This window comes from Stegodyphus dumicola, chromosome 2 (genome assembly GCF_044657685.1).
Source record: "Stegodyphus dumicola isolate Sdum_Otavi_A_Nest chromosome 2, ASM4465768v1".
NCBI classification, from domain to species: domain Eukaryota; kingdom Metazoa; phylum Arthropoda; class Arachnida; order Araneae; family Eresidae; genus Stegodyphus; species Stegodyphus dumicola.
This window is the reverse complement of record NC_140769.1, coordinates 247474816-247500246: the sequence shown is the minus strand read 5'-3', so window position 1 is coordinate 247500246 and position 25431 is coordinate 247474816. Positions and strand designations below refer to the sequence as shown.

At 33.6% G+C, this 25431-nt stretch overlaps 1 protein-coding gene across 3 annotated transcripts in view; it reads right to left on the bottom strand.

Moving 5' to 3' along the window:
* LOC118182064 (uncharacterized) overlaps positions 1–25431 on the bottom strand; it is a 104860-nt gene that overhangs the window by 17115 nt on the left and 62314 nt on the right. The window contains exons 8-15 of one of the 3 annotated variants that reach the window (XM_035351345.2): positions 25218–25241; positions 21787–21810; positions 21522–21542; positions 21408–21428; positions 20119–20142; positions 15953–15976; positions 13209–13268; positions 5801–5836 (exon numbers count right to left, since the gene is read on the bottom strand). In XM_035351345.2, the coding sequence (XP_035207236.2) occupies positions 5801–5836; positions 13209–13268; positions 15953–15976; positions 20119–20142; positions 21408–21428; positions 21522–21542; positions 21787–21810; positions 25218–25241 (234 nt within the window). The remainder of the gene's footprint in view (positions 1–5800; positions 5837–13208; positions 13269–15952; positions 15977–20118; positions 20143–21407; positions 21429–21521; positions 21543–21786; positions 21811–25217; positions 25242–25431) is intronic. The other 2 variants (XM_085811986.1, XM_085811985.1) reach the window with 2 other exon arrangements.

Below are 25431 nucleotides of genomic sequence, written 5' to 3'. Positions count from 1 at the left end.
TTTTTTTCTTAAATTCTGAAAGCGATTCGGATAATCAGCGATTCGGATAGTCGGAGTTCGGATAACTGGAGTCGTACTGTACTTTGCACACAAACATATATATATATAGCTTTATTATAATTAATTAATTTATTTATTATTAACTTATTTGTATATTTATTAACTTATTTATTTACTTTGTTAGAGGCCCGGTGGCGCAGTGGCTAGCGCATCGCGCAGCAGCACCGCAGGTCCGGGGTTCGATCATTGGGCTGGGGAGGTCGACTCAGCCTTTCATCCCTTGATTTCCATCCTTTGGGTCGATAAAATAAGTACGAAGTTCGCTTGGGGACTAATAAACACTGGGGGTCCTGCGACAAGCTGACCCATTGTTCAGGGCATATACTTACGCACCCCGGGGCCCACGGCCAAGAAAGCAGATTTCGGGGCACTACAAGCATTGGTCCGTTAGGCTGTTACGCTGACGTTTTAGTTTTTTTTAGTTTATTTACTTTGTTATTATATATTACTACTGGCCAGTGGCGGAGTGGCTAGAGTGTTGCACAGTAGCACCACAGGTGAGGCGCTCCATCCCAGTGCTGGGCAAGGTGGACTCAGCCCTTCATCCTTTGAGCGAGTCGATAAAATAAGTTCCAAGTTCCCATCAGACTAAACAGTGGAGTTCCTGCGGCAAGCTGATCACTTGTCCAGGGTATATGCTCATGCACCCCGGTTCCCACGGTCAAGAAGGCAGATAAAAAGGCACTGCAGGCCATGGCTTACTAAGGGCTGCGGCGCCTCTAAGTTTAGTGTTAGTTTTATTATAAACATCACTTTCCTCATACTTACGCCACATAAACTTCAATAGCAAGATCATAAATTTTTTAAAAGCAGCACAAGCTTCGAATTCGTAATACAGTGTTACGTGTTGACATTAATTTTCTCCTCAGTTTGCCATATGGATGCTCAGTTTTCTTAGTAAGATTGCTTACACAACGTTTTCGTTTTTATTTTTGAAGTTCTGTCTTTTTAACTTCGTTTATTAAACATCACTTTTTTCGCACTTACACTGCATAAAATGCAATAGAAAAATCACAAAGTATTTAATAACAGCATCCGAATAGAATGGTAAGGGTTGCCATACTTTTTTCTACATCCGTTATATTGTTTCTTTAAAAATAATGCATACAGATAACATTTGGTGCAACATCCTTTCTTTGAAAAGTGATACGGACAAAAAAATTGACGATCCAGTCAATTAGTACCTCTGATAAATAAATTCATGAAATCCGTGGAAAAGTAACTATTAAACAAATTTGCTAACCGTATAAAATTACTTCCTCATGCCCACAGTGGGCGTTTGAAAACCTTTTCCAGCAGATTTGAAATTAATGTTTAGAGGCACGAAGGCGAAACAGGTACAAACGTGATAACAATAAAATGAAATCTTTAACATGAATTGGTAGTTAATTGGGAAACACATTTGACAGTAAATCCAGTTTCATAAAAATTAATTACAAAACTGTCCAACCATATTGTTTCAAATAGGTTGCGACGAATCCGAGTTAGGCTGCGATGCAAATTCTCTTCACTTCTTTGTTGATGTTCGTGAAGGGACAACATTTGATTGAAAGATAATGGTTTCGGTCTGTTGCTCTATCTGCCGCTTCCTCTCGACCGCAATGGACACTAACTGTTACTAACAGTCTTTCTTCTTCCTTTTAACTATAATAACAACTATCGTATTTCTCGATTAAATTTAAAAGTTCGTTTAAACTATTACTTTAAATGATCTAATTGTTTGGAACAATTGACAGTTACGCCCTTTAGTTTTCATTATTCCCCAATTATGCCATCATTTAAACATGCATTAATCGATTTAATCATATAATTTGCATCAAGTCTTATTCATGCATATAATTCAAATCAGAGAGGAAAACAAATTGAAATCTGATTCCATAACTCATAATACTTTAGCTTAATTACTGAAAAAAAATCTGAAAGGTTTCAGATTTTAAATTACGTCCAAAGGGGTGTTTATTTAACGTTTTGTGTGTTACCTTTATTTATTAAATATCATGTTCTTTGCACTTAAACCATAAAATTCAGTTCAATAGCAATATAGCAAAATAATTTTAAAAATGAACACAGTTCCGCGCGCTGGAGATAAAAAGGTTTTTTTTTTTCTCATAGAGTGTTACCATTGCTCGCTTTGAAGTCCTTGAGTTTGTTAATCAAAAATTTGTTAAATATTTAGAAAGTAATGAAATCGATCATAAAACAAATTCCAAATTTCAAATTCGGTCTTCCACATGCCCATATTCGTAGGAGGATTACGTCATTCAAAATTGGATGGCTCTAGGGACCGTTGTTTTATCACAATGCGAGAAATATACTTAAATTTATGCATACTTTTCATTACTTAATTTCTTCAAATATAATGCAGGACTCTAACACTTCGTGGCAACAGTTTGAAAAGTGAAACGGACATTTATAGTGAATCAACGCAAAATCGCAAAACGAAAACAATAGTCCTTCAGGGACAAAGCCCTTTTGTTCTAAAAATATCATCAAATGCTAATGTGAAATCTGATAGTGAGTCAAAAAATCAAAAACAATTTTAGTAATGACAAATGCATACGTATTCTTGTGTAGGCATTACATTTAAATAAAATAGGAAGTGGAATAGCAAGCATTGCCATTTAATGAAATTAAATTTTAAACATTTTAATCGAATTAAAAGTAAACTATATCAGAAAATGATTTCAGTTCACATTCTGCTGTAGATTTTTATTATTATACTTAGGTGTTATTTTTGACTCAAAATAATGCTTTGTCGGAATCAAGAGAAAATTTCCGTAAACATATTGTAAGGCTTTAGTTTAATTAACCCATTTTCTTATGATTCGAACTTTGCTATCACCTTTACTTTCGTTAGCTATTTCCAGGATATAAATCAGATAAGAACAGAGTTCTTGAAAGTTAAGAAAGTTAGCGTTTCGAGAGCCGAGTTGCAATTTGTTGAAACTGAGCCAATGCGTTTTAGGTTGTACATTTATGAATCTACAGAGTTAATTAATATTTAATTTTAAATTACATTTTTATGTTAAATTGAAATCCCGCAAGCAGCGGAGATTGATTTGTAAGCATAAGCCATGAACTATTAAATTAAATTTTAAATAAAAAGGTTTGTTTAAAACTTCGTCAATGTCTACAAATGCCATAGAGTCTCCCTTGCAAATCATAGCAACTTTCCAGCAAAGATAGCCGTCATCAGCATTTTCCCTTTAGTCTTCAACAAGCAATATTCCTGTCGTGTAACTTCCCTCCTTGTTCCGGTCCTTTATTCAATATTTCTCAATTTACATAGTCAGGTCCCAGAGGATATAGCTAAGCTGTAGACTTTTTTATTCCATTAATGGGATCCAGCAAGCTGATGAATACCTAATGCAGTGAACCAAATGTTCTGTCTATGACGAAAAGCAAAAAGGAATAAAATGTATTCACAGAGGGGCTATTAAGTCACTTGACACTCCCTGCAGGCGCCAAGTTATGTTAATTAAGGAGTAAAACCCTACAATATATGATATTAGAAAATCATGAATTAAATTAAAAGGCAGAAATATCTGTAAAATCATGGGTCTATAAAAAGGGAAGTATCCTAGTATTTACCACTGGCAAAGAAATCTCGTACTGAAGCCGCTTCAAATAACGCGCAAATATCTTTTTAATAATCCTGTTGCTTCAGAAAAACATCATTTGCCAGATTGGAATCAACAGAGCTAAATGAGAAAATTAGCGTTTAAATCGTTATGACTTTAGACATAAAGGAAAGGGACATTTTTACTGGTGAAGATGGTAGATGAACACTCATTAGAACAGTTACGGCCGAAAACATCGCGGCAAAAAAAAACATCGAGGACGGAAAAGTCGCAGAGAAAACAACACAAGGCGAAAACGTCGTAGCACAAAACATCGTGGGTGCAAATGAAGCAAAGAGAAAACTTCGCAGTTCTAAAACCTTGTGGTACAAAATATCGTGGTCGAAAATAAAGCGGTTCAAAAACTTCGCAGTTTAAAAACAACGTCGTCGTAAATATTGTGGTAAAAAATAAAGTACCTACAAATCATCGCATGATGATAACATCGCAGACATGCGTCTAACAGGCTTTAATAATTTTAATTGGATATTCGCGTAATGATTTGTGAGCGCAAGATCGAAAGAAGGGTAATTTTTACTTTCATATTTTTTATTAACTAATAAATTTATAAAAAACAAAATAGGAAATTTAAACAGAAAAAATAATTTTTCACTATAAGAGTATCAGATTAACAAAAGTGAAGAAAATAATATTATAATTAACTTAGCAATTTTTTATAAATAAGGGCATGCAGTTACTTATCTTCCTTTTTCTAATATTTTTTAGATTATACTTTTCATAAAAAATTACCAGTAAAACTTTATAAAAATAGTTTATTAATGACCTTTGTTAGTTAATTACTTGTATATCAGTTTAAAATTTTATTAAGTGCAATAAGTTGCATTAATTTTCTATGCTTAAGTTTCCATTTTACATTTCCATCAAATATTTGTTGGTTAATAAAAATTATGAAAGTAAAAATTACCCTTCTTTCCATCTTGCGCTCACAAATCATGATGCGAGTATCTGTTCACAATTATTAAATAATAATTTCACAATTATTAAATACTTAAAAGCGCATGTCTGCGATGTCATCGTCTTGCTATGATTTGTAGGTACTTTATTTTTTACCGCGATATTTTCGACGACGATGTTTTTAAACTGCCAAGTTTTTGAACCGCTTTATTTTCGACGACAATATTTTGTACCAGTATGTTTTAGAACTGCGATGTTTTCTCTTTGCGCGTTTTTCTCCCACGATGATTTGTGCCACGACGTTTTCGCCTTGCGTTGTTTTCTCCGCGACGTTTTCATCCGCGATGTTTTTGCCGCGATGTTTTCGGCGGACACCATTAGAACACAGATAACCAGGGAACATTTTTGGGTACGCAGTTCTCGTACTGCACAGAAGCAGCTGGTAACATTGATTACGCTGTCACTGGAAACAAACCAACATTGAATAGCTCGGTAAATGAAATATACTTGTAGCTCCCATCGGCAAACACTGAGTCTAAGATTGGATGTGATAGTACATAGTGGACAATGACTGCCACCGCCCTCTAGTTAGCTTTTGATGCCAATGTGGTCTTCTACTGCAACCATAAGAAGTTCGATATTCTATTCTAGCTTAAACACAGGTTCTTTAACTCTCCTTTTCGGCACTGCGCAGATGCAAATGAAACAACTGTCTGCAAACAGTAGTAGCTGTAGTTATTATTAAGAATTATAACGTATTTCTCCCGCCTTCCTAGCGTGCCTTCGTGGTGAAGTGGTCAGCACACTGAGCCGGTATTTCAGAGGTCCGTGGTTCGATTCCCGACGAAGGCGATTGCTTATTTTTCATCTTACCTGATTCCTCAAAATAACCCAATGTCTCTACAGAATTATGTAACAACAATTTATAAATACATGAAAAATTTTACAGGATTATCAACAACATCCTATTTTGCCAGGATAGGGCTTTCATATAACATATGTTCTATACACCATCTTTTTTATAAGTTAAAAAGCATTTAACCACTGAGCTCGAAACTTCCTGTTTTACTCAGTGCTTTGAGTTCGCTAATCATTTCCAAGTTCCTTTCCAGAGTTTTAAGAACTTTAAAAAAATAATTAAACAAATAACCGACGATATAAAATTATAAAAAAAATTCTGTGATGATTAAAAAAAAATTATGCACCTTGATTGTTACCCATCATTCCACCACCTCCACCACCTAAAATAAAAAGAAATTAAAGCATTTAAAATCAAATTATACTGTTATTAAACATTCATTCAAAGTAATCTAACCTATCAAAGAGGAATTAATTAAAATGACAGACTAATAAAAATAATATTAAAATGACAGACTGAAAAGTTAATAAAAAAGGAAAAATTGTTAATTTTTGGTAATTAAATGTGATAAGAAATAAAAATTTAGAAAAAGAAAAAAATCAAAATTATCAGTCCCTGAAGTATTACTAGATATTTAGCTCAATGGTCTGATTCTGTCATAAACGGGGGGGGAAGTTTTCAAAACTGTTTTACCTCATTTTTCAAATTACAGTTCAACAACAGAATTGATTTTCTCCATTTCTTCATTAATAATAGCTTTGACATGCTTTTATATATAATGATAGTAGTAACTTCACACATTTCCGAAAGTGTTTCTGAACTAAACCTTTTTCTTACATCAGGTAGCTCCATTGTGTAATGAATTTTATATTTTCCACATTTCTGGCTGCTAGTTTCAATCATAACATGTGTTTTCTTTATTTACAAAAATATGATGTAAACACCACATGTGGCCAAATACATTATACACATTTTTTGTTGCATTTCATTTAAACTTATTTCCTCGAATTATTTTAACTTAATTAACGGATCCCTCGAGCCAAGTTGAAAATGACATAAAAAATTTGCAAATTTAGAATCCCAATGCATTTTTGTGTTACTAGAATTGAACTTCTCATAATTTTAGGTGTTCATAACGAGTATAAAACTTTCCCAAATATAAGCACAGGAGTCGAGAAACCACATTAAAAGTTAGATTGCGCTATTTGTCGAAAATTATTTTTTATTTAAATTTGACATTCCCCAAATATGAATAATCTTGTTAATTAAAGCCTTATTGTAACTGGACGTGTATGACTGCGACGCACGATTAGAAAATAAAGTCTGAGTAAGAATTTTTAAACCGGGTAAAGGATTGGTTAGAATTCTATGTTGGATATATATATGTAAGATAAAAAAATATGTAAATCAAAATTATAATTTAAACTAGCGGTAACTCCTTAATTTTCCTCTCTGTTTAAAACAACATAACAACTTCTCTCGATTGAATCATTTCTAAATCATTCCATTTTGCGTGAACTGCGCAGCAATGATGACGTAATAATTGGGAACTGAAACTTTTAACTCAAACCAAAACCTTTCTGTTCGTGTGCTTCCATCTTGCCTAACTACGCACTTCAGCTTCGCTCTCTACCTTGCTAGGATGTAACTTCGCTATCGTGCTTGCTATTGCAATAATATCAAAAATGTAAATGTTCTCTAATAAAGAACGGTTGGAATGCCAAGTGATTGTTGCCACAAACGTCAACTGGAAAATAAAAATGAAATTAAAACTGCCTCGACTGCCAATTTTTTTAGATATTACGAAGTCAACATACTAGCATACTACGCAATCAGAAGTCTTCCTCTTCAATATGGATCTACGTACGCAGGAACAATGTTCTGGCTTTTTCCCTTGTTTTTATTATGTTATATATATATATATATAGGCTATTCAGAAAGTAAGGAACGTTTCCGTCTGACGTCGCTAGGCGCGCGCTTATCACATATATTTTAGTGTCTGCGTGCTCGGCATCTCAGTCGGCGTCCAGCCATCACACAACGGGAACATTTCCACGCTGCCCGTGTTTTCGATATTTGAATTTAAAATTTGCACTGCAATTGAAAATCCCGCCAGTTGTGAGGTGCGGTCTGTGATACGGTTTTTGTTTGCAAAAAACCTAAAACCTATGGAAATTTATCGGGAAGTGTGTGAAGTGTACGGAAACAACGTAATGAATGAAAGTTCAATCCGGAAATGGTGCATTCAGTTTAAAAATAGCCGAACTAACGTTCACGATGAAGAGAAGAGTGGACGCCCTAGCATTGTGACTGACGAACTGGTAGCTAAAGTTGATGAAAAGATTCGTGAAAAACCGCCGTTTCACAATAACGGAGCTTTCGCTTAGTTTTCCACAAGTTCCACGGACTTTTTTGTTTGAAATTGTCACGCAAAAGCTAGGCTACCGCTAATTTTGTGCAAGATGGGTGCCGAAATTGCTTACAGACCACCATAAAGGTCAGCGAATGGGAGCAGCTTTGACATTTCTGGAGGTCTATGACGGACATGTTGATTCATTACTGGATCGAATCGTAACTGGTGACGAGACGTAGGTGAGACACGTGAATTGCGAGACAAAATTACAGTCCATGCAGTGGAGGCACACAAGTTCCCCCCAAAAGACCAAGAAAATGTTTGCAAACCTTGTCACCAAAGAAGATTATGGCGACTGTGTTTTGGGATAGGCAAGGTGTGCTTCTGGTTGATTTTCTCGAACGTGGTGCCATAATAAACTCTAAACGGTACTGTCAAACTTTGCGCAACCTTAGGAGAGCAGTTCAAAACAAGCGCCGAAGAAAGTTGACGTCCAAAATTTTGTTTTTGCACGGCAATGCCCGACCTCACACGGCAAACCGCACTCAAGAACTCCTTAATTCATTCAAAATGGGAGGTTTTCCCTCGATTTTCACTTGTTTCCAAGAATGAAGAACTGGCTAGCAACACAGCGCTTTGACGACAACAAAGAGCTGCGTGTGCGCGTCACTAAGTGGCTGAGATCGCAGGCGACAGAATTCTATGACGAAGGAATTTCAAAGCTTGTCCGCCGCTATGATAAGTGCCTCAATCTGTTTGGTGACTATCTAGAAAAGTAGAAATCGCTCTTTCTGATGCATATAATATATTTTTTTCCTTGTACTTAGTTTCTTTTTAATTCCAAAACGTTTACTTTCTGAATACCCCTCGTATATAACAGTCCCATATAGAAATTTCAACGTTTTGCAGTAAATCGTTTCTGAGTCGTGCGAGACACATACGTAAGTACTTACGAATGTCGCGGAAAAATATCTTTTGAATTCATTTTAAATCAATATTTTCTAATCCGTTTTGGAGGAAAAAAAAGAGTCCTTTGTTCTGCCCGTTCGTGCAGACGCCAAGCAAAACAAAAGTCGTTCAAATGGGTTTGGGAACTGTCAAAATGAATATTTATGAAATACCCCAATTTTATCGCGATCACAATACTTCCTTTACTTCGTTTAATCGATGAATATTTAAAATCTCAGTTATAAAGACTGTGAAATGATCCCTTTTAACCGATTTTCTCATGGATAGTCATGCCGAAATTCTAAAGTACACTATAATGTTTCCTCTTCATTTTTAAGTTCTAGATTAGGTTAGATCAATTTTTTCAAGTACTCGAAGGTTATCTGCAATAAGACAGGACTCGCTTGGGAGATTTCTTAACACAAACTGACTCATATTCCCATTAAACACGAAAAATTCAAAGACCAGCTTGTTCAGTCACAATAATGGAGCAAAAAGTAAATAATTTACATCCACAATTTTGCTGATTTTGCCACTGGTAGTCTACTCGTTTTCTAAGCATGTTAGAAAAGGCCTCAATTCTGAACGAGCTTTAAGTTCTTATAAATTTTATATGTTCAAGAACATGTTAACGTTAATCTTGACCTCTGCCTTAGTTTCCTGATTCTTGTCTAACGCACAGCATTTAAGGACTTTCTCATGGGTATTTATACGGCGATAAAACAACGAGATTGAGATGTTTAAAAACGAATGAAAAAGTCTAAGAATAGCAACGAGATAGATGTTTTGTCGCTGCTGAATTTTTCTACAGTATATGCGAGCGATAATAGCTTTTGCAACAGAAAAATACAATTACCAAGAATTTTTCAATAATATAATAATCTACTGTCAGAAGTTTCTCCCCGTCTTATAAACAAAATAATGGTTATTAATTTCTTCGAGAGAGTTCTTGAGATATCTCATTTTATTTACAAGGTTTAATTAATAATAGATAAAAAGGATTAAAAAGCATTGCAGTGAACCTTGATTTTGATTGTTGCCCATCATACCACCACCACCACCACCACCACCACCTGCTCCTCCTCCTCCTGAAATAGACACAGAGAATACAGAAAAACAATATTTCAAAAGCATTACAAGTCGAGTATAATAAAATTAAAAGGAATAAGTTTGCTAAAGTACACTAGTGCTACGTCACTGCGATCGTTTAGTCATCTTATGGCGATGGTCCAACTGGCCACCCAAGAATGACATAACGGAGGCAAGATTTCGTTATGGCAACGAATTTATGAGCTAACTTTATTAAGACTGCCCTTTCGTTCCTTAGAATGATACTCCAATACTTGACAATAGATTTTATTACAAATCACAAAATGCTCGAAAATTCTTTTCAGTAGAAAATAAATCTTGATATCAAAATTGAAGAAGCAATACGTGGGTATAATGGAACGAATCACCAGTTTTCATATTGCCAGGTGAATTACACCAAACTCATAACCCCTTCCAACGGTGAAATTGAAGATAGCCGTAGGAAGGCCTAAAGAACTAACTGACGTTTATATAAACACATTTTAACAAATTTATTCCTTTTAACGCAACAAGTGTCAACATTTTACATTGTTCTTTTTATCCATTAAAAGACATAAAATCTAATGTCCAATGGGTAGGAATATTTGATATAAAAATATTCATCTGAAAATGACCATGGAATATTGCAAAGATTGAAATAATGGACTAAAAAAATGTAATCGATATTGAAAAATTATTATTTACATAATGGCAGAAAGCAATTTGTTTTCGATAAGCAATAATAAGAGAAAACATGAATCCCTTCTTGTTTCTATTCTAAAACAATAAATATTAAAATTTACGTTCAAGAGAAATTTCAAATTTTAAATTAAAAACTGTGTAGCTAAATAAAAACAACTAATAAAAACAATTGCACTCGAGATATTCGTAATAGATGTTTATTTCGTTGCAAATATGAACCGAAAAATATTCAGTTGAGCGTATTAAGTACAATTATCTGATCACAAATATATCCAATATAAGCCAGATTTTGCTTCTAGCTGAAATCCTGATAGCAAGAATGATGAAAATTTTAGCTTCAATACATTGCAGTAATACTGCCACGCTCATCAGGGCGAATAGTATTTGCTTGCTGATATCGTTTCCATTAATATCATTTCAATCATTCATTCATTAACCAATCGAGAAACCACTTGGAATACTGTGATCACTGCAAGCATAAATTATTCGAGGCTGTTTTACGCATTGCATTCTATATTAGTACCAATTACATTAGTACCAATTATAGGAGAATTTGTGATAATGCTCTTTAAGATAGAAAACTCAAAGCGAAATATTTTTAAAAAATCGTTTCAAAATTTGTTCTACTTAAATATTACAGATAGTTACTAATAGTGGTTAAGTAATCTGCCGTAAAAATGTTTTTAAAATTTGGTAAAGTTAAACATTCTATACAGACAAGTTCTGTACACAAAAACGCATCGATAGTTGTTCTTGGTTACTCACATTGATAAAAGAGCATTAACAGTAATCATAATAACAAGAAGTTGCTCATATAACAAAACCCTCTCGCTTAGCATGCTTATGCTTTGTTACACCTGCCCAGTTTGGGCATATTCCCCTCCCCCCGCACCAATAAACAAACAGCTAAAAGCGGCTCAGAACTGCATCCTGAGACAAATATCTGGCTACTTTCTATAAACCCATCGTATAGGACGTAGACGTCCATGCTGCTACGAGAAGTCATTTAACCGAGAAAATGCCTATCATTTAGTACCAAAACTTATTACAGTGTGTGCATGAATCATCAGTTCGCGTTTGGATACATGATTTATGCTGAGTGATTAATTTTATGTTTAATTAGTGTTATGTTGCTCGAATTTTGTTGACACCTGGCGCCTCAAAGGGTACAGCGCCCGCCAGTCACCATACGACGCCACTGTGTGTGGTGCTAACGCAAGAGCAAAATGTTTTGAAGTCCCCAATGAAATGGGAAACTTTTATAGGTTCCAAAATTAGTGATTTTTGATATAAAATAAATAGTCTAGCTACCCTTCAATTCACAGAAAACGCAAAAACATCAGCAAGGCACCATCTTTCTACCGTTTGGGCAATACCGTTTCTTCGTATTTCTTAGCAACATTATGCAGCTACCTTTGTTTGGCATTACATACCTTTTAACATCTCTAAATGGACTCCCGACGCTGGCACTTGGGGGTGCTTGTCTTAAGCAGCTGCTGGTTCTGGACAATACCCGAATACTCTATGCAAGCTTTGTGGGTGCCCGGCTGCGTAGGCGCCTGGATCCTACCTGTTTTCCTGCCCATAGTACATCAGAAATAGTAGAATTCGCGAAGAACTGGGTATTACCTAGTTAACATGTCTATTACCACTTTATGGCGCACAGTTTTCTTTAAAGCATTATCCGTATATATAACTATTGCTCTGCAGGAAGTGTCAAGAGATTTATGACCGTTCTTATAACTTAATTTAGATACCATGTCCTTTGTATAAATATTAAATATTCATCTTTCTATATTAATGTATTTTTGATTGTCTCTTCTGATTTCATTTAGCCGCTGATTCGTTCTGTATCATATTATTACTTCTTCAAGAGCTTCCCTTTTGTTTTGCACATGTGGATTTTTATAACGAACCTGCGTTCATCTCTCGAACATTTGAACTCTTACCATGCTAGTGAACTACCATAGTATTGAAATAATTTTGAAATTTAGTATTTCATATATCTAAATCACTCGGACCTGTGAATAATCATAAATTTTACAATCAGTTTTGGCAGAGGTTGGAACTCGTGCTCGTGTACTCTGGCGATTTTAAACCCTGTATATTTTGAAATGCAAGATATTACATGGGAACTCATAATTAGGTTAAAATAACACGCCGAATAATAATTATTGGAGAAGTCAAACAGCGAGAATCAGCGTAATGTTTGTAAATTTTGCAGAACTAAATTTCGATGGTTCTGTACTTCAACTCTCGAAACTACTCCTGCAAAATTTACAAGCATTACGCTGATTCTTGTTGTTTAACTTCTTCAATAGCCCTGAACTACTTTAAGAATTTTCTCAATAATGAAAAATGGGAAAATGCTGATATCTTAAATCCAAACAATAATCGTGAAAGCTTAAAATAGAGATTAAGCAGTATATATAGCATTTCTCGTATATACAGTAATGATTTTAATACTAGCGGCATTTTCGGTGATTCCGAATTCAGTTTGCATTACATTATAAATACCTTACTGAAAATAAACGAGATATCTTTTCAATATGCGTGAAAAATCAAACCATTTAGAAGTTAAGTCACACACCAGTGACTATTAAAGAAACGCATTATATCTTAAACAAGTTTCCGTTAAAGATGTTTTAGATAAACATGTGTAAGAATTACAAGTGTAACCAACCTTGATTTTGATTCTTCATCATCATCGTCATCATCATCTGCATCATTTGCATCATGTTAGCTGCAGGAAGCATAAAAAGTATTAAAACGTAAATTCTGAAACAAAAACAAAAAAAAAACAAAACAAAAAACAAAAACAAAAAAAAAAAAAAAAAAAAAAACAATAGCAGACACTTCGCTCTAATAAGTTAATATCCTCTTTCTTTTATTCCAAGTGCAGTGAAAACAGGTTAAGGTAGCATCAGGTTTTCTTCTGGTGTTTTTGTAGAAATCATTACGTCACTTATCTGTAACGCTATTGCGCTTAGAATGAACAAAATGCGTCGAAATCAACCTTAGAAACTTTTTCGCATATTTAAAAGAAATACTGAATGACATGATCTGTAAATTGACAGATATCAAGTTCTGTGTTTATTTTAAAGGTTTGTTTTATGAAATTCTTGAAAATTACTACTTCCGTAACTGGCATGAATATAATAACTGAAGCACGAAAAGCACAAATTACGAAGTTTCTTTCATTCAAAAGGATAAAATTATAACTTATTTTTAAAAAAAGTGTTTTTAGGGTTAGAGATATTAGTTGTAAATAAATGTTACGAAATTAGTAGAATTTTATTTGTATTCAAATCATGTGTTAGAAAACTTATACATATTTTAAAAAGAAGGAAATGCACTAGTCAATATAATATTTGAATTTTTTTTTTTTTTTTTTTTTTTTTTTTTTTTTGAGATTTAAACATTTTTAAGTTTGAACATTAACTGAGCTGGAATGATGAATTTTCATTATCATTGCAAATTACCGAGCAAAAGGCAGAAGGAAAGATAAATTTTATTATGACCTTACTTCGGATTTCACAAATGAAAGTAAAACAAGAATTACTCTTACCAGTAACTATCATTATTTGCAGAACAGTTGATGTCCAATAAGCGCTGATTATCTTTAAAAGCCATTTAGTTAAATATCACTCTTGAATATCGTTACAGATTTTGTATACATATAAATAATTTTAATGAAATTATATGTAAATTTAGTACCTCTTTTATTAGTTAGAAAAGCATCAGAATGCGAAGCATCACCCAAAAAATAGGATTACAGGGTTATATCCATTTAACATTGAGGTAAATGGCTATCTCACCGAACTGGCGAGATTGCGTAAACTGACAATGGTTTTGGTGAATACTTTTGGTCGCCAAATTTTGAGAGAAATCACCAGGCTTGACTACTATTTTGAGACAAGCATTTAACATTGAGGTAAATGGCTATCTCACCGAACTGGCGAGATTGCGTAAACTGGCAATGGTTTTGGTGACTACTTTTGGTCGCCAAATTTTGAGAGAAATCACTAGGCTTGACTACCATTTTGAGACAAGCATTTAACATTAAGATAAAAGGCTATCTCACCGAACTGGCGAGATTGCGTAAACTGGCAATGGTTTTGGTGACTACTTTTGGTCACCAAATTTTGAGAGAAATCACTAGGCTTGACTACCATTTTGAGACAAGCATTTAACATTGAGGTAAATGGCTATCTTCTCACCGAACTGGCGAGATTGCGTAAACTGGCAATGGTTTTGGTGACTACTTTTGGTCGCCAAATTTTGTGAGAAATCACCAGGCTTGACTACCATTTTGAGACAAGCTTGCCTACCCTTGTTAAACTGTAACTGATCTGACTGCTCTTGACTTGTTTAACAGCAACTGATGTAACTGTAACTGTATACGACTTTATATAACTATTACTGTGCATGCCATCCGGTAATTTTAAATTTTCAGAAATCGAAGGTACTGGAAATTCTCGGCAGATAGGAGAAAATTGTATAAGGCCGGAGAGAGCATCAGTTTTCAGTTGAGGATTGACTTCTGAGCGATCACCGTGCAAACTTTCGCTTTGCATTGCATTGTGTTTAACGTTCTTAGTAGTTTGAGGCGGTAACTGCAGGTTCTCTACCATACTGAGAAGAATGAGTACTTTTGTGTGAAAAGTTTCAAAACTGTAAATTTATTTATTTTGGGAAAATAAATTTCTGTAAGCTTTCATCGAGTTTGTGTGCATTCAATCTGTTACGATCCCCTACGCACTTCACAATATTTTGATAGTGACAGTGGAAAGAAATTGCAGTCAGTTAGCAGATTACGGTGAAAATTATATTCTAAATAAAATGTTATTTTTATGTGATAAACATATTATTAGACATATGTAAATGCAAGATATTAGATAATATATGTAAGATATATGTAAGATATATGCGAATATATCTTGCACCTATAGTTTAATAACATGATATATCTTGCAAATCTATACATAATTGCTATATCTGTTATGTTATGAAATATGTTATACTATTGGATTCAAATAAAATTAAATTATTTCAAATAAACAAAATTGTGTTCCAAAAAAAATCGAATTTCTGATTATAATTTATCGTAGCATTAATTTTAGACTTAAATATCTTGAAGAAAAGTACAAAAACAAAATACTAAACATACATTCTAGACAACGGCCTTTTTTCTTAAATAATGCCAGCAAAAGTATACCGTTCGGTAACAGCTATGAGAACTCTTACTTCGTTATAGTGTTGCCACTCTATTTAAAGTACTCAGATGTGAATTTCTACGTTGGATGGCCAAGTTAGGAGAGTAATAGGCATTAAGGCCTTACTTACATTAAATTCTAAAGAAATTATTTAAGTAGCAAAGTCATTAAAAATGGTATAATTTACTTAAGCATGAGTTAAATATCTTACCTGGCATTTGCATTCCGCCTCCGCCTGAAATATAAATATAATCATATTTATATTGCACAATGTATCATTAGTATGTCATAAAATGAATTACAATTTATTCAACATTTTACCAAAGTATACACAACATTTTTATAAATAAGACTTTCTCGAAATTAATATATATATATGTAATAATAAAATTCCATAGTCAACAATACACTTAAAATTCTAACTGTATGTTCTTTTCATTTTTAATTTCGACGTTCTCTTATTTGAAAGTACGTGGAATTAAATCTACAGCCCCGCAGTCAAGTTGATTTTCCCGCCTTTTCTACACGTACAGTTTTAGAATGTTCTCGAGATATTTAAAGCGAACTGGATTGGCTGACGAGGCTGACGTCATTTCTTGGAAGCTCCGCCTTTCCAGAGGCTATAAAAAAACTCACAAAAGGAATATTGGGGCTTTTTCTTTTAATGCAACGATGCTGTAAACTTCGTACAAAAAGTTATTAATAATTCTTTTTATTTACTCCGGATATCTGATTTTGTAACTGCTATTTCTCCTGGTTAATAATGATAAATGGATCCTTTGTTTTTTAAACTTATTGTCTGATTATTTAAGCTACGACTATCTCTATATTTCTTCAACGATCTATTTATTCTGGACAAAAGCTGATACATCACATATATATATATATATACTGATGTATTGAGTTATCGTATAAATAATACTACTTCTTTAATTTGAAATAAATGTCAGAGGAAGATGGGATAAACTACCTGCATCAACTTGCTCTTAAAGGTGAGGAGTAATTGTACATTGTTCTTAGTGAAAGTTTTGAAAAAAAAAGCGGTTTTATTTTAACAATTACTTCCAAAGCTAAACGGGGAAGATAAAAGAGAATATTCGGCGTGTTTTGCTTTATGAGTTCAATCAAGCAGTAAGAGGAATATTAATGCAGTATATGAAGATTGAATAGTAAACACAAACCAGTGTTAACGATTGTTCCAGCACGTCAGAGCGGCAGTTTTAGCCTGAAAAAATGAGCCTCTTCATGGTAGGAAAAATATTTCCTTGCAAATTTTGGTCTAAATGTTATTCTAAATTTAAAATTGTTATTCTCGGTATCTGAAGTCCTAAATTATTCATTTATTTTAGGAAAACTGATTTCAGTTAAATACTTATTCTCATAGAAGAATCATGTAAAATATAGTCTTACTTTTTACGTAGAAATCTTAAAATATTAAACCAAAACCTTTACATATCTTAACGGAAATATGTATGTAACAATAGATCACCCATTTTTCGAATCTGGAATTCCTGCGTTAGTTTATTTTAGCGAAACAGCTAAAGATGAACGTACTAAAATCTAAAAATTGAAAAAGGACTTTTACATATACTCGTGTGCAAGATTACGAAAATTTGCAAATTATTTTTGTAGAAAGTATTAAACCAAAGTTACTAATTATGCCGCCGAAGAATTATGCAAATTTCAAAGTCGAATACGTAAGAGTACACCTGCGTGTCTGTGAAGCTGTAACTGTGGAGGGAATATAAGCGAACGAGGAGTTTTCAGCGATTTGTGTGCTCGTACTCTTTCACTATATTCGCGGTATTTATCGCAAGAACTGGGTAAATTATAAGGTTTCGAGGCTTATCTATTTATTTTTCACTAATAGTTGATTTTAAGTTGACACTTTCCTATTACTCTGTTTTCACTCACGCTTTCATGCCAGAATGTAAATGAGACAGCGAGCGTTAATTCAGATTAAGGTATAAAGAAGTGCTATTTAAGCAAGAGTTTCCGAAGTTAGTATTAGAGAGGGTCTGACTATTCCAGGCCACATTGTGGTGTGATTATTAGCGGCTTAATTTACGAGCGATGAGTGCTTCTATCCATTTAGCTTTGTCTCTACAAATCATAGCCTTGCCTGCGCGTTTAATTATCCTGTAAGCCGTTAGGCTAATCTACCAGCCAGAAGTGCTTGGCTTCTGTGAACCCAAGATGGGTAACTGTTAAGTTGTGTTCGAATAAAAGGGTCTTATACACTCTTCTTATGACTTTTGTTTTGTTTCCCAAGGCTAGAAGATAATTCTTCGAAAGTCCTTTTTTAAAGTCCGAAAGTGTATGCTCCCCTAAGAGACATAGACTTTATAGGGTACCAGGTAAAATGAGTAGCCACGAACGTGTGGATGACGGAATGTAATTGAAAGTTGTCGGTAGATTGGAATCAGACCAATCATGAACGCAGGTCACTGCAGAACTTAATGTAAGGTACAATGTCGTCTGGAATTTATGTAAAGAATTTCATGACAATGGATCCATATTGAGAAGACCTGGACAAAGTCGGTGAAGATCCACAACGATGAATGTGGATCGTTATATTGCACTTGCGCGCGACGACATAGGATTGCTACAGCTTCACAGCTCTCACATGAACTATTATGCTGCCACTCGAACCCATGTTTCACGGTCTGCAGTTGCCAGAAGGCAAGACAGGACAGTATGCCAGACGATTCGTTGTTTCTGTCCCGCTCATTGCAGTTCGTAACTGCAACACAGCGTGTTTAGCATAGTGCAGACAACATGCGCCTTAGACCAGACTTCAATAGAGCACCGTCTGTTTTACAGATGAGTCAAATTTGAGCTTGAATACTGATTCTCGGTGTACCTGCATCTGAAGAGAGTCTGGAACACAATACAATCCCTCCCTTATTAGGGAAAAGCTCCACATAATGGGTTTCCCCCTTATTAGGGATCGCTACGGTGATGGAGGCGTAATGTTTTAGGCAGGCATTATGTCAAACTGCCGTACACCACTGCATATGTTTGACAAAGGCTCCTTGGCTGCTATGGGGTATGAAGGGAAGATCTTAGAGAGCCATGTTGAACGTTTTAGGGACGCAGATGGTCCTGTGTTCCGTTAATGGGCAACAACGCTCGTCCAAATCCGACTCAGCTGATTGACGATTGCCTGGAAAACGAGGATATTCGCCATATGGATTGACCAGTCAGATCTCCAAACCTTAAACCTTCACCTTGAGGGACGCTCTTGAGAGGACAATTCCGTCTGACCTTCCGTCCAAGAACCATACCGGCGTTAAAAACTGCCTTCCTCCAGGAGTGGGATCAACTGCCACAGGGACTCATCAACTGACTCCTTTCCAGCATGCGACCTGTTCTGTCCGTGAGTGGACTTATCTTCAATTCTGTATTACAATTTGGGTTCTAAATATCCTGGCACTATGATCTTTACTTATAATCATGAGTACATAAGATGACTTTTGAATGGTACATCTCTTTCCCAGTTGTAAATGCATATTCGTACCAAATATCATTAAAATCTGCCCATTAGGTTTTCAGAAATTTGACATAATGGGCGAATTTTGTTAAGTTTAGCACGAATGCATATATACATGTAATAATAAAATTCCAAGAATACACTTAAAATTCTAACTGTATGTTCTTTTCATTTTATTAGCGATTATTTTTTTATATTTTTATTGGCGACGGTCTGTTATTTGAAAGTACGTGGAATTAAATCCACAGCCTAAAGTTGTTTTTCCCGCCTTTTCTACACGTACAGTTATAGAATGTTCTGGATATATTTAAAGCGAACTAGAATGGCTGACGAGGCTGATGTCATTTCTTGGAAGCTCCGCCTTTCCAGAGGCTATAAAAGGACTCGTAAAGGAATATCGGGGTCTTTTTCTTTAATGTAACGATGCAGTAAACTTCATACAAAAATTTATTAGTAATTCTTTTTTATTTACTTCGGAAATATAATTTTTGTAATTGCTATTTCTCCTGATTAATAATAAATGGATCCTGTTTTTTAAACTTATCGTCTGATAATTTAAGCTACGACTACATCTATGATTCTTCACCACTCTATTTATTCCGGACAAAAGCTGGTACATCACATACATATATATCGCTGGCTAATCAGCTCCAATAAAATCCGTCCGCATGCCACCGTTGTATTTGAAGTCTATCAGAAATATTTAGTTAAGAGGAATATTTAAATCTGAATAGTTAAGAAAGTGTAATGTTATTAATGGCTTTCGAAACCATGAGCTAAATGATACCAATCAGTTTTAAATTTAAAAGATATATAAAAATAACAAAATCACTTTTAGAGAAACGAAAATCATAAAATATACTTAAAACTTTATGAAAGCATACCAGGCATTTGCATTCCGCCTCCACCTAAAATAAAAACGAAATAAATATATTTATCTTACTCAGAAACTATCAGTATCAATCTGCATCAAAATAAGATTACTAACTTGTTTATCCTAAATTTTATATTTTCATATTTCTCTTCCCATTTTAGTATTTATTATTATATTAAACAATAAACATTAAATTTTTAAAAGTAGCTTATTTTTAAAGGAATCTTAATGGGATTAATTCATTGCTCATATACCATCTATATATGTAGTGTTTGTTCGCTAATAACTCAGTCACTACTATAGCTATCGTCACCAAACTTTCTACAATTCTTTTCTGGGTCCTGGAAAAGGTCGACGTTCACTTTTTCCAAAAACAAATAGCTAAAATCAGAGGTATTAATTAAAAACTCGTAAAAATGATCATTTTCGCCCTCATTTTTTTGAGTGGCAACAGTCTCGCAAGCTGGAGATTAAAATTTGATTTATTTCGAAAGTTATTGCCACTGCTCGCTTTCAAATTGTAGAGTTTGTTAATAAAAAATTTCTAAGATTTACAATAAAATAAAAATAGCATTGCCAAACATTAAATACATTATTCCTGAATCCAAAAATTCGTAGGAAGCCATTTCGACTGCGTACTACTTTAATGAGCCGAGATATTAATTAAAAACTCCTAAAACATTAATTTTGCATTCATTTCTCGGAGTGGCAACAGTCTCGCGCGTTGGAGATAAAAATGCTTATTTCGAAAAGTGTTGCTACTGCTTGCTTTCATATCGTAGAGTTTGTTAATCAAAAATTTGTTAGTTTTGCAAAATCTATATATATATAAAGAAGAAAGTGTGTTTGCGTGTTTATTTATTTGTTCGCGTTATTGGTTTCTGATTAATTATGATAAAATAATATAACTAAAACTGAATATAAGTGAAATATTGGATGGAACTTGAGCTTTCAAGACCATTTGATTAGAAAGGCGAAAATCATTGAAAACTGCGTGCCGTTGTTGCTGATATAATGAGAGAAAATTACTTAATTTTTCTATCGAAATTTTTTATGTCGGTTCTCTATCGCATGAGACTGAAAAATGTATGACTATGAATCGTATGTTTTGCATCGGTTTTAGAGAAGGATTACAGCGGTATCGTTCTTTCTGTTGTTAGATTACTCTTAATCTAGCTTAATTGCCATCGACTCGTTCCGCTAGTTTGATATATTTTTTAAAAAAGGTTGCCGAGATGGATCAAAATAAAAATAAATAAATTGAAACCTTTTTAGATAGCTTCAAAAAATAATATTTACCTTGCATTTGACCTCCGCCACCTAAGAAAAAAGAATAATTCTTAAATATCGCAAGACGTTCTAAAATGTGTTGTCAGAAGTATTTAATAACATTACATTAAACGTAATATTTACCTTGCATTTGCCCACCACCTCCTAAAAAATATACATTCATTTTTAAATGGATAAAAATTAAAAATAAAGCAAATTAAAATTGGTTAAGGAACAGTAAATGAATATAGCTATTAAAATAGATAAAAATCTTGGAAAGAAAACGTTACAAAAAGAGGGAAATACTATTTAAAATTGCTCACATTAACTATTCTACCAAGTACGCAAGTATATAATTACATTTTATTATGTTGCATATCTTTCATAAATAATTATAAATCAATTATACCTTGCATTTGCATTCCTCCTCCTCCTAAAAAGAAAATGAATTTACATAATTAAAGAAGCACTTGAAAGGCAGAAATATGATTTTGAACAGTAATCTTGAGAAAGATTATTTCCTTCTTCCACTATTTTCACAGTATTTTAAATATCAATATGATTTAAATGCTGTAATCAAGTGGCTTATAACTTGAACAATGATTGCATTACTCTTAGTTATGTAGTTATTACTTATAGTAAAAAAATCTTATAAATGTTCTTTAAAAAATCTTAAAATTTGTCACTTTAAATGTGCATTTGTAAATGTATGTTTTAACAGTTTGTTTAAATATCTTTGTTAAGTTGTGGCATTTTATATTTAAGTTTTACTAATGAAAGGTAATTTAATTTCAGCCTCTTTTCGCCATGAAGCTGTCTTATTCCAGAATTCATGTAGATTTTGAGTGATAAGCCAGTTTACTATAAAGTGTAGAACTTTTATGAATAGGAGAGTGATAGTTTGGGCCTACTTCCGCTGTCTACCGATAAAAAAAGGCAGTTCTTACTTTATACAAAGGTTAAATCCTGCTTGGTAATTGTTGGTACTGCTTGTTGTTCGAAATTCTGACAGGGTATTGGGGGGTAATCTTTCAGTCACTGCATAGGTTAGACTTTCTCTTTCAGCTACAACTTCCACTTGTCTTAAACTAATCACTCTGCAATTTAAGTACTAATCTTCCATACGTTTAGATTTAGAAAACGTAGAAACATTTTCCCCGAAATCTTTTATCACTAGGCTTCTCAAATGGAAACCTTTTTCGAATTTCTATCTTTCTTTTAAGCAACCGTTTTAGATTAAATGAACGCTGAAAATTGTCTCCCTAATCTAATCACTGAAATAGAAGAATATCTAATGTTATGACTTAAGGCATAAAACTAATATCATATTCCTATGAGTATAAAATGCCAATTCAAGAAATGGTATTATATTAATCTTTTATTAAGATTATCATCTACTGAGAACTTCTCGAAAAGCCTCCCGCTGCATACGGTGATTGCAGAAATGTGTTAGTCTTTGGTTTTAAAATTAAATCTGGAGTAATATTTAAATATTTGTAATAACTCGAAGTACGGAATATAAAACGTGTGCGCCTTGAAAGCCTTTACATGTGGTTGTGGTAAAGCAAGAGCGGTTGTCAACGCTACTTATGTCGCAGTTCTCAAAGAGTAGCTGAACTTGTTCCCGAGCTTTACAGTCTGATTTAGCAGCAACTGTACGAGACTTTTACATATCATGTTCTGAAATAATCAATATAAGAATGGTGTTAAGCAAGTTATCGGGCTTTACAGTCTGACTGTAAAGTAGCTGTACGAGACTTTCACATATCCGTGTCCTGAAACAATCAGAATAAAAATGGCGTAAAGCAAATTAATTCTGAGAACACTAACGCCTTATTAGGTGTATGATTTAATCTTATAAAATTTTTCATAGGATTTCACTTTGCATTTTGCCCAATAAGAGCAAAAAATAAGTAAGATGAAGTTTTAGCAAAGTTTCAAATGTCGTTTTATCTTACTAAACAACAACGCTATTGCCAAATAATGTTCTTGATAAATTTGAAACTAAGGTTTACAGCCTACGGCAAATATTTGATACCGATAAAAATAAACTGTTCGAGGACCTGAAAGAACGTACATCTCAATAGATTCGAACTCAAATCCTCTAAGAACAGAATTACTCTTTGAATTAGCAGTTATAAACTTAAACTAATCTACAAACCCTCCTTTATTTGATGATAAAACTTAGCTTTTCAAATGAGCAAACCTTTTCACTTATTTGGATTAAATCAGCAAGCGTTCTTTAAAATACCGTTATTAACATACAAGCTATAATCATGTTAAAATTAGATTTGCTAAGATTCTCCTTACTAATCATTTCCCTTTTTGGATATAAAATTCGTGTCAAAGGGAGCAGTGCAAGAAAAAAGGTTCAAGCAGAACTTCTGCGCACTTATCTTGCCGTCAAATGTATCAAGGATAATGGGACAGCATCCTCAAGGTGCCTTATTTGTTCTGATTCTTTTTACCTTTTGAACAGTATTACCAGCTGCGACAAATTACTAGTTATCGAAACGCTATTAACTATTAGTTCGCTTAGAAATAGAGGAATTGATGTCCGCTTTTCTTATGTGCATGCTTATTACGGTTTCTATGGAAATGAATGAGCTGATTTCTTAGCAAAAGATGTCTTAAATTTACCCATTGATATCAACATTAGCATTCTGAAGAGCTATTGGAAGTCTTATCATCATAAGAAGCTTTTAGCTAAATGGTATGAGGAATATATTTCATCTTGTAATGCTGAGGTCACCAAAACGTTCTTTCCTTCTGTTTCATAGGCTGCATTCCGAGTCTTTCCTCTCTATTAATTTTTAAAGTATGTCAATTTTTCTCTGGTCCCGGTAAATTTGCAAGTTACCCGTTTCGTTCCAATCTAAGAGCAAACAATTTATGTGAATGTCCAAAAAGAGTAACTCAGGATGTGGAACATTTAATTTTCTCATGAGATACATTTGATGGCTCTAGCTTATGCTTGCAGAATGATTTGAAAATGCTTGGAGTGACTTGGCCAGTGAACTTTTCTGTTTTCGTGAAGTCCAGACTGCTGTTCTCTGCTTTCGTTCGTTTTATTTAACATGCAAATTTTAATGTTTTAGTTAACTTACTTCTGTAAACCCCGTGTTGTACATCTGGGGTGCTCGGGGAGTCTGTATGTTTTCAAATATTTTTTTTAAAAAAATACATATATTGATCACTGTCTGCCGCAAAAGTGTGATGACAAGTGTGTACTCTCAACTCATGAACTCATTACTGTTCAAAACCATATATTAGTTATCAGAAGAGTTTTTGATTCTCTAAAAATTTGCATTATATTACATAAAATATACTTATAAATGGATTATAATCCAGTTATTATTCCAAGCAATCAAAGCGCATACCGTAGAAGACATTAGTTCTGGGTGATAGGAAAATTGTTTGCACCATCAAAATCATTTAAGCATTGATGACATATTGGAACACTTAGGATCTATAGCCTTTTAATCTGAGAATTTACCCGAGCATTTATATGATGATATATTACGGACATTGTTAGGTCATAACTTTGAATACCTCAATATATCACAATAAATAATAAATGACAGTATATTTTAATGATTTAATTTCCTGTATACTTATTAATTCTAGATTCTTGTAATATATTTAATTTACATTAAATTAAAATTTCAGCTAAAATTGAAAACGAACAAATGGCAAAATATTAAAATGAAAAAAATATTATAATAATAGCATATCATTAAATTCGGTTTAAAAAATGCTTAAATAGTGCATTAACTATTTAATAAAATACTTAAATATTGTGTTACATATCCTGTATAAATAATTAAAAATAAATCATACCTTGCATTTGCATTGCACCTCCTCCTAAAAGAAAAATATTCTACATAATTAAAAGAACATTTTAAAATCAGGATGTGATTTTAACAGTTATTTTTATTTTTAAGATAAACTATTTCCTTCTTTTAATACTTTCACAGTTGTTTAAATGTTAGTTATATTTAAACGCTATAATCAAGTAGACGATAAATTAAACACGAATTGATCCCTCTTACGT